This window comes from Oncorhynchus mykiss, chromosome 27 (genome assembly GCF_057628025.1).
Source record: "Oncorhynchus mykiss isolate SJ-2025 chromosome 27, ASM5762802v1, whole genome shotgun sequence".
Lineage (NCBI taxonomy): Eukaryota > Metazoa > Chordata > Actinopteri > Salmoniformes > Salmonidae > Oncorhynchus > Oncorhynchus mykiss.
This window is the reverse complement of record NC_143048.1, coordinates 6,486,117-6,496,653: the sequence shown is the minus strand read 5'-3', so window position 1 is coordinate 6,496,653 and position 10,537 is coordinate 6,486,117. Positions and strand designations below refer to the sequence as shown.

General features: G+C 43.8%; 1 protein-coding gene across 5 annotated transcripts; it reads left to right on the top strand.

The window, feature by feature from the left end:
• The first annotated feature begins 2,255 nt into the window (after positions 1-2,255).
• Positions 2,256-6,631, top strand: c1qtnf5 (C1q and TNF related 5). Of its 5 annotated transcripts, none has more exons than XM_021587349.3 (4): positions 2,688-3,033; positions 3,608-3,794; positions 5,076-5,314; positions 5,470-6,631. In XM_021587349.3, the coding sequence occupies exons 3-4, from the start codon at positions 5,086-5,088 to the stop codon at positions 6,003-6,005; spliced, it is 765 nt and encodes a 254-aa protein (XP_021443024.1). In that variant the 5' UTR covers positions 2,688-3,033; positions 3,608-3,794; positions 5,076-5,085; the 3' UTR covers positions 6,006-6,631. The 5 variants fall into 5 exon arrangements, with proteins under 5 accessions (XP_021443021.1, XP_021443022.1, XP_021443026.1 ...); XM_021587350.3 differs by having other exon boundaries at positions 2,773-3,033; positions 5,079-5,314; XM_021587346.3 differs by lacking the exon at positions 3,608-3,794 and having other exon boundaries at positions 2,256-3,033; positions 5,079-5,314.
• Positions 6,632-10,537: the final 3,906 nt, after the last annotated feature.

Here is a 10,537-nt window from a genome sequence, read left to right as displayed (position 1 = left end):
GGGTCTACAGGAAAACACGGACTACAAAAATAAATCCAGCCACGTCACGAACACCGACGTCACGCTTCCAGACAAACTAAACACCTTCTTTGTCCGCTTTGAGGATAATACAGTACCACCATCACGGCCCGCTAACATGGACTGCCCCCTCCTCCTTCTCCGTGGTTGACGTGAGAAAAACATTTAAACGTGTTAACCCTTGCAAGGCTACTGACCCAGACGGCATCCCTAGTTGCGTCCTCAAAGCATGCACAGACCAGCTGGCTGGTGTGTTTACAGTCATATCCCAGTCTGTTGTGCCCACATGCTTCAAGGTGGCTACCATTGTTCCTGTACCCAAGAAGGAAAAGATGAACTGAACTAAGTGACTATCTGTCAACATGAAGTGCTTCGAGAGACTAGTCAAGGATCATATCACCTCCACCTTACCGGCCATCCTAGACCCACTTCAGTTTGCATACCACCCCAACAGGTCCACAGACGAAGCAATCGCCATCACACTGCACACTGCCCTATCCCATCTGGACAAAAGGAATACCTATGTAATAATGCTGTTCATTGACTACAGCTCCGCATTCAACACCATAGTACCCTCCAAGCTCATCATCAAGCTGGAGGCCCTGTGTCTCGACCCTGCCCTAGGCAATTGGGTCCTGGACTTTCTGACGGGCCACCCCCAGGTGGTGAAGGTAGGAAACAACATCTCCACTTTGCTGACCCTCAACACTGGGGCCCCAAAAGGGTGCGTGCTCAGTCCCCTCCTGTACTCCCTGTTCACCCATGTCTGCGTGGCCATGCATGCCTCCAACTTAATCATCAAGTTTGCAGACGACACAACAATAGTGGGCTTGATTACCAACAACGACGAGACAGCCTACAGGGAGGAGGTGAGGGCACTCGGAGTGTGGTGTCAGGAAAACAACATCTCACTCAACATCAACAAAACAAAGGAGATGATCGTGGACTTCAGAAAACAGCAGAGGGAGCACCACCCTAACCACATCGAAGGGACAGCAGTGGAGAAGGTGGAAAGTTTTAAGTTCCTCGGCGTACACATCACAGACAAACTGAAATGGTTCACCTACACAGACAGTGTGGTGAAGATGGCACAACAGCGCCTCTTCAAACTCAGGAGGCTGAAGAAATTTGGCTTGTCACCCAAAACCCTGACAAACTTTTACAGACGCAAGGCTCTCCAGAAGGTGGTGCGGTCTGCACAACGCATCACCGGGAGATAATCAACAACATCAACCACCCGGGCCACTGCCTGTTCACACCGCTACCATCCAGAAGGCCACTTTAATAATGTTTACATATCTTACATTACTCATATCACATGTACAGTTGAAGTCGGAAGTTTACATACACTAGGTTGGAGTCATTAAAACAATTTTTTTAACCACTCCACAAATTTCTTGTTAAACTATAGTTTCTGTAAGTCGGTTAGGACATCTGCTTTGTGCATGACAAAAGTAATTTTTCCAACAATTGTTTACAGACAGAGATTTTCATGTATAATGTATAATCAGGTCATAGACCAGGTCCTGCCGTGTAGTTCTGGGCGGATCCCTCACCTTCCTCATGATCACTGATGCCCCACGAGGTGAGATCTTGCATGGAGCCCCAGACCGAGGGTGATTGACCGTCATCTTGAACTTTCATTTTCTAATAACTGTTGCCTTCTCACCAAGCTGCTTGCTTATTGTCCTGTAGCCCATCCCAGCCTTGTGCAGGTCTACAATTTTAACCCCGATGTCCTTACACAACTCTCTGGTCTTGGCCATTGTGGAGAGGTTGGAGTCTGTTTGATTGAGTTTGTGGACAGTAGTTTTTTATATAGTTCAAACAGGTGCAGTTAATACAGGTAATGAGTGGAGAACAGGAGGGATTCTTAAAGAAAAACTAACAGGTTTGTGAGAGCCGGAATTCTTACTGGTTGGTAGGTGATCAAATACTTATGTCATGCAATAAAATGCAAATTCATTACTTAAAAATCATACAATGTCATTTTCTGGATTTTTGTTTTAGATTCCGTGTACCTATGATAAAAATGACAGACCTCTACATGCTTTGTAAGTAGGAAAACCTGCAAAATCGGCAGTGTTTCAAATACTTGTTCTCCCCACTGTACATGCTGGTGTGCATGGAGAGACAGCAATCAAAGTGAGTGATAGTTCAGTAAAATAGGTCACATCCTCTTTAAGAATGGCTGCAAATGGTTAAGTGAGATGTGGGATGTTTATTTCACATTCCTCAATCAGCTCAAAACTGACAAGAGGAGAGGATTCCAGCCAAAGTCTCTATTGTTTCAATTTCGGGAGAAAATCGGAAGAAAGAAAAATGTTGCTTCACTCTAAGATAACATAGCATAACTTCAAGTCTCTCCCTGTCTCTTAACTCTCACAAAACTGATCAACTGTCTCGGCGTTAAGGCTAATAATTAAGAATCCTCTGATTCGAAGGCCTTACTGCTTTTTGAGGAGTTCACAATATAGGCTGTAACAGTAGGCTGTAACAGCAGTTAACAGCATTGCTCAAGTTTTCCAGGACTTTGACTCAGTGTATAGTGGATACATGTCCCTGACCAGTGACCACAACCCCTTGATCTTCTCCCACTGTTTATGTTTGGGAAAGAAATTCCTCCAGTCTCAAATCTTTAAATCGTATGTAATCTGCCAACCTTTGTTATCCTCGCTGCACCTCCTTTTCCCCACTCCCTCGCTTTCCTGATTTCTCAACATCTCTCTTGTTCTGATCCTGATCTTATTGTTTGACTTATTGAAGACTTATTTTCCTCTTCATTATTTGTGCTGGGGAGACTTCAAATATTTCCCTCCTACTCTCACTATATTTTCCTCTCTGTCTCCCACCCTCCCTCTTTCTAATTTGCTTTCATTGCCGTTTCCTTCCCAGGCTGAGAGTTCTCCTCTTTTCCCAGGCTCTTTGGCTGAAAGCAGCAAAGATAACTTTGACTGTTTTCACTTCAGCACAAGGCAAAGACGGCTGCTCCTAAGGACTTTTGGACGTTGACTGGTAAACTTTTTCTTCAAATAATACCTGATTGAAAATAGTTGTATATGTTTGCTGTCTGCTGTGAGTAGGGGTGGCTCAACGTGATCTACAATAAGGAAAATCATCTATTTTACATTGAGAATATTTTGCTGCCACACAAACAGTCAGTAAAGGAATGGAGGAGTGCATGTTTCATAGGCAACTCATTTTGTTTTGTAAATGTGTTGATGAATTCCTATATAATTGGAATATAAATGTCTTATTGAAGTAACAAATAATGTAGCCTATTCGTCACACTTGCTATCATATTCAAATAGCATACATTTTTTCGAACCAGTGATAACACTGCTGCTATCCTTATCAGAAACGTTTTATACTGGGATTCTTTGTGATACTGCTAACATCCCCTGTATGTTATTGGATGGTTAGTTGCTCAGAAAGTTGCAACAATACATACCAATGTATTACTGTACTTTGCATATCGTACTCCCACGCAAACAAAATGGGAGTTGGTGGTCATTATAGGGGATTGGGATACAGAGGTCTGCAGCGTCTCAGAATCCAGTGTTTATCCTGTCTGTCTGTTCTTCCTCAGAATGCTGACACAGCTTTTGGCTAGTTTCTCCACAGGCCAGCCCTCTCTGCTCTGCACGGGTCTTTAAATGCTGCCATAAAGAATACAGCAGCTGAGGCCGAAATATATACCACTGACTCACGAAGGTGGCAGTGAGATGAAAATAACCTGGAAGACAGTGCATTGAGGATTTCATCTTTTATCAAAGGTCTTTTCTGGCCTTAAAGTAATATTTGCTCATAGTAGAGCACACTACACGTAGTAGAGCACACTCCTTATTCGACGATTGTTCTATGGTATGGCTAAAACGGATGTTTGAATATGAGTATATGCTGTGGCAGTGATTTCAAATGTTCAATGTGAGCATAATGTTGTGTGATCAAGTTGCACAGCTCTCTACCACAGGGTCCGCTCTTGCTATCGGCAAATTGATTGTGAGGTTCTCTGGAGACATGCCCTGTCGTTCCCAGTGTCTGTATGTTCAGGCCTTGTGAGGCTTGTCCTTGTGCTGCAGTCCCATGGTAGCCAACAGTGTTAGTCTGGAGACATACTCTCTCACAGCTGGCTCCTCTCTTTCCCAGCACTGCTAAAGGAGGGGGCGGAGACACTCTCCCTCAATTCAACACGCTCAGGCTTACGCACGCACGCACGCACGGGACGGACAAGATGATCCTGAACTCACGCCAAAGGAAAGCAGGGATTAACACTGAGCTTTTGTTTTGAACTGTGTAAATAATGATTGCTTCCATTCTGGCACTGCTGCTCTCTTTAACATTTAATGTGAAACAGCTGTTTTAAAAACGGAGAAAACAAGTTTCCTGAAGTGCAGGTTACTGATGCCAACAGCTACAAGCAGATATAGGGTATGGTCATAATCTGATTGCTCTTATAGCCTTTTAAAAAGGTGTAATGCCTGTCGGCCATAGGTATACGCTCTCATTAAATGTACTGGGGGCCTATACTCCCAATGCTTTGTGTCCGTGGTATGAGGAGTCTTCTGTTATTTTTTTTAGATGGTTACTCCCTCTCTCCAGTTGCATGCTTTCTCCCGGTCATCTGACCCCTCCTCTTAGATGTGTCCAGTTGAGTGAGAGTCCAAGTCTGTATTCACAACACATGAATGTGTCCATAAGAAAAGCTGATTCAATCTCTACTATATGATACGTTACACTATATTACATGTTCTCTTTCTGCTCTCATTTCATATCATCATTCTTTGAAGGATATTTCCACTCATTTCAGCACATAGCATTTATGGGTTCAAGTGTTTGTGTTACTAGATTTCCTTGTCATTTATGTAACCTTTGCGGTATGGTGCTTTTCCTATCATCTGCAGAACAAATCAATGAACTCCATATCTATTTATAAACTCACGGATGGAACACTACGTGGATCCCCTTGAAAAGTCAGTTCTAGAGAAAAGAGTATCAAGTAGAAAATGTATTTTCTATTCCTTTATGTTGACAGAGAATGTTTCTCCTCTACATAGTAGCATTGAAATGAAATCACTCCAGCTATGGCCCCTCCTCCTCCTCCCCGTTCTACTGGTCAACTTCTCCAACCAATTAGAAGACAACAAGATACCGCCCAGTCTGTGTACGGGACACCCAGGTATCCCAGGCACCCCTGGGTTGCACGGAGGTGCTGGCCAACCAGGAAGAGATGGGAGGGACGGGCGTGATTCTGCCCCTGGGGAGAAGGGAGAGAAGGGAGTCGGGGGAGAGCCAGGTACAGTCACATCAGGGCACCATACTTTCTACAACATACTGTGGACTATAATGATCCATGAGTCTTTCCTTGGTTCAATTGGTTTACTGTTGGTTCAAGTGTTATTGAATGAACAGTAGTAACAGGACTGTGTCTTTGCCCTATTCTCCCTAAAGGTGACACAGGCTTTAGGGGCCTCACTGGAGACCAGGGGAACCCTGGAGATAAAGGAGACAGGGGGCAGTCGGGGGAGTGCGCCATTGCTCCCAAATCAGCCTTCAGCGCCAAGTTGTCCGAGGGCCGCACCAAGCCCGTGGCGGCGGAAGACGCTGTGCACTTTGACAAGGTAATACTCAACGAGCAGGGCGACTACGACATGGAAACAGGACGCTTCACCTGCAAAGTGCCCGGCGTCTACTACTTTGCGGTCCACGCCACCGTCTACCGGGCCAGCCTGCAGTTTGACCTGATGAAAAACGGTCACACGATGGCGTCGTATTTCCAGTTCTATGGGAACTGGCCCAAGCCAGCGTCTTTGTCCGGGGGCTCGCTGCTGCACCTCATCCCGGGCGACCAGGTGTGGGTACAGATGGCATTGGGAGAGTACAGTGGTTTCTACTCCAGCTCTAAGACTGACAGCACCTTCACTGGCTTCTTGGTGTACTCAGACTGGAAAAACTCTGCTGTCTTCGCCAAGGGCGAAGGGGTATAGACATTGGGGGGGACCAAGTTTAGTATGGGGGCTGGGGGTCCTGCCTCAGAAAATATTTCAACATTTTAAACAAATTTACTGCCATTCTACATGATTCGTGGCTTCTTTAGAAGGAAACTCTGGTCTTTGCATAAACACATTAAGCAGTAGACTATGGCACATACCATACTGATGAGTTGTGATGATGAATCAGGTGAACTGTCGTGCTTTCAGCTGTGCTTCGGGTTAGCTATTTGACTGCTGCTGTGCGATGGTGAATACACAGTTTTTGATCTACATGCATCATTGTTTTTTTGCCTTTACAAACAAGGACAGGGGTTTAAATGAGACATGTTGGCTCCTGCAGTTGGTAGGAATTAGCAACATAAGAAGGTTATATATTCAGTTTAGTGGTGGAGAGGTAAAGAGGATTCAAGAAGGCATCATACAGGTATGTGAGCTGTTTAGGACTTCCAACTGTGACATCACTGACTGATGTCATGGTACTTAGACAGTTTTTTGTGGAAGAAAAAAAAAAGAGTTGTAAAGTATTCAAACGTAAGCCCTAAAATAGGCTTTTCACAATCTTTTAACGTATCTGTCTGTGCAGCCCTCAGTTATGTCACCAATAAAAATGTCAACTCTCATGACTGGCTTTAATACCTAATACTGTGGCCAGGTAAGTACATCTATGGCATCACAACAAACAAGGACCCACAAGAGAGTGGACATCAGGCACGATGTGCTCAACAAGGACAATATGCCTGGTTCCACGTTACATATGAATGATTATGATTCAATGACAAGCCGACAGCTTGTCTGCCAGTATAATGGTGCTGTATTACTTCTAAGATTATAATGTTTATTATCCAAGAAGACCCCCCAAAAAAGTGAAAAGAGACTATCAGCGTGGATTTATTTTCCACCGAGGCCCCTGTTTACTTCAGTCTAATGGCATCACCAAACACATGGGCTCCTCTCTTATTAAAGCAGAACTCACAGTAGGTGGAACTAGTGCCACAGCCGCCCCACCAGCATTGTTATTGTTTTCAAGGTGAGGAGAAGTCGCGCAGCATGATGAAAAAAATTGCGTCATATATTGTGCTCTTCTATTGTGCGTGCTATGATGTCTGAGGGGGAAAAACAGTGTGCTTTGATTTCAGTGACTTCTTTGTTGTTGTAATATTGCACATGGAGGTGGCTGTTTCACCATTGGGGATCTAAACTTCAAAGTACATTGACAGACTCTTAGCTACAGGCAGACACTCTTTACCTTGCGCTTCCAAAACCAGTGGAATGCTTCTCTAACTGTTAAATATTCTCACTTTGAGACAATGAACTCATATTTTCCCCCATTTGCCTCAAACTCTTGGGCAAAAGGATGTTCCCAAAATACACTTCAATAGTTTTTGCCCTGAAGAAATGAGGGAACGGAGAGTTAAACAATCTTCCTCTCACTATTCACGTCACTCTTTTCCATTAGTTCAGGCCCTGTAAATCTCTCCCCCTCTCCCTCTGACAGCAAGAATGCCAAACAGTGATGAATGAGACAGTGATGTCATTCATTGACATAGCAAGCATGGGTGAGTGTCTAAGAGGAGGAAAGTCAAAGAAAAAGATTAAAAAAAATACAAAAATACTGTATCACAACACATTCAGATCTTGTGTCTTAAAAACCTTTATGAAGCTGAATCTATTGCCTGCCTGGGGTTACTGATATAGAATGGTAAGAGTAACTTTCTCATTGATCCTATGGTGAGAAGGAGAGTCCCTTTGTCCACATGATGGCAGAGTTGTATCACCACAGCACAGCAGTGCCTCATTCAAAACGATTTGTGCCCATTGGTTACTGGAGGCAACATGGAGGGAACTGGAGGGAACATCTGTTACCAAGTGCCTCAAATATAAGAATTCACAAGTTATTTGTGAGCCAATTTATCTTGGTAGAATATGTAAGATAACAGTCTTTAGGGGTTGAAGTGCCTTGCTGGTTATAACAACAGTAGCTAAATGTTTAAATTACATTTACAAAGACATGAACTTATGGCCCACTTCCATTTTCCTCATCCAGCCCGGCTCCAGCCCATAAACTCTCCTCTCGTCGCCTTATTCATGGACAAATGTTTATGCAATGCATCCTTTCCTAGATTCCTATTCTACTTCGAATCCATCACAAAGTGAAGGGGGATCTTGGAGTTTGAAGCAGTCCATGGCCCTACTGTGTGGGGGCATGGGCATTGAGAGAGCTTTTTAAATAGTTCCCATTGGCTCAGGAACTATGGAATGTGTGTGCTGCATAACGGTAAGAGGAACTGAAGCAGAGATAGGCCTACACTTCCTTTTAGAACGAGGCCCCGAGCCAACTGTGAACGCCTGTCTCCGGTGTGAGTAAGATGAACACTTAGGACAGGTCACGTGCTGCACTCAGAAACGGGAATGAGAAGGGAACTATTCCATGAGATTGAACTATTTAAATATACAATTGTGTGCGCCCTCCTTAAAATTCTGTGTCACTTAGTCTGTCACTGAACTCTGGACATTGTATGTCATTGCCAAATAGCGCCATCCCATTGATGATAACTACATTAGGATTCGGATTGACGAAGGATACATTAGGATTGACAACTCTTGTTCTCAGATGTGCCTTTGCTCTTTGCTGACAGTATCTATGCATATCCCTCTGTCAAGAAACAGTATAATTAGTATGTTTCCTTTGGTGAAGTGATGGTGCCTTCTACAGATTGTCACTGGAGTCAAAAACCTACCCTCCCCAAAATGCTTGGCCGATGTCATCAACACTGAACACTGGTCCAACGTGGTCCTACAATCATCAAAACATCATTGATTATTCCACACACATTCAAATCTATCTCGTAATGTGCTCATCTTTGATGATATTTTGTTTTACAGAATTGACAGTATAGCACTTCTACTAGTATGTACCATTAAAGGTATAGCAGAACTCACGTCTGAGGCGTAAAAATCTGCATAAAACACGCTCTTCTTCCAGTCCTGGTCATTGAGGAGGAAGATGTCTAGAATGTTAGCTGGCAGGCTAAAAGTTCCAAGGGCACCGAGCCTTCAGGTAGGATGTCCACTTCCTCTGTAGGGACACATGCGTGGTGTCAGTGGAGCCAACACATTTATATCAGATGATGACATTAGAGCATATTATACAACTGTACCTTGCAGACCTGTGCCACTCGAGAAACCTTGAGCTGGTTTGGCAGGTCAAACTCCATGGCCTCTTCACTAAATAACAGACTTCATTGTCATCCCCGCTAAGGCTGTTAATGCTCTCGGGGACAACGTCCAAGTGTACCAAGGAGGGTTCTGAAATAAGATACAGTTCAGTTTTCTCAAGGACAAACATGGTGGTGGCAGCATCATGGTTTGGGCCTGCTTTTCTTCAGCAGGGACAGGGAAGATGGTTAAAATTGATGGGAAGATGGATGGAGCCAAATACAGGACCATTCTGGAAGAAAACCCGATGGAGTCTGCAAAAGACCTGAGACTGGGACGGAGATTTGTCTTCCAACAAGACAATGATCCAAAACATAAAGCAAAATCTACAATGGAATGGTTCAAAAATAAACATATCCAGGTGTTAGAATGGCCAAGTCACAGTCCAGACCTGAATCCAATCGAGAATCTGTGGAAAGAACTGAAAACTGCTGTTCACAAATGCTCTCCATCCAACCTCACTGAGCTCGAGCTGTTTTGCAAGGAGGAATGGGAAAAAATTTCAGTCTCTCGATGTGCAAAACTGATAGAGACATACCCCAAGTGACTTACAGCTGTAATCGCAGCAAAAGGTGGCGCTACAAAGTATTAACTTAAGGGGGCTGAATAATTTTGCACGCCCAATTTTTCAGTTTTTGATTTGTTAAAAAAGTTTGAAATATCCAATAAATGTCGTTCCACTTCATGATTGTGTCCCACTTGTTGTTGATTCTTCACAAAAAAATACAGTTTTATATCTTTATGTTTGAAGCCTGAAATGTGGCAAAAGGTCGCAAAGTTCAAGGGGGCCGAATACTTTCGCAAGGCACTGTATGTGATATTGTAGGCGTGGGTCCCGCAAACAAACATCCAAATTGTCCAGAGTCTTAAGGGTCTTGATACAGTCTCAGCATTCCAACTGGAATAGGATAAGGTTTGTATAATTATGTGGTTTGTTTCTAAAACATCTATCAGTATATTGAGAGATGCTGCATCATAGAATCCACTTGCTTCTGATTTTTCCCCCCTTGGTCTTGCATTCCTTTTACTGCTGCTCTGAGACCTGCCAGTAGACCTGCAACAACAGAGAGCTTCACATCTACAGGAGCGCTCTGGAGAGCAGAAAATACCACGCACAGGTAACTGCCAAAAATAAAAGAAACACCAACATAAAGAGTCTTAATAGGGCGTTGGGACTGCACGAGCCGCCAGAACAGCTTCAATACGCCTTGGCATAAATTCAACAAATGTCTGGAACTCTATTGGAGGGATGCGACACCATCATTTGGTGTTTTGTTGATGGTGGTGGAAAACTCTATCTCAGGCGCCGC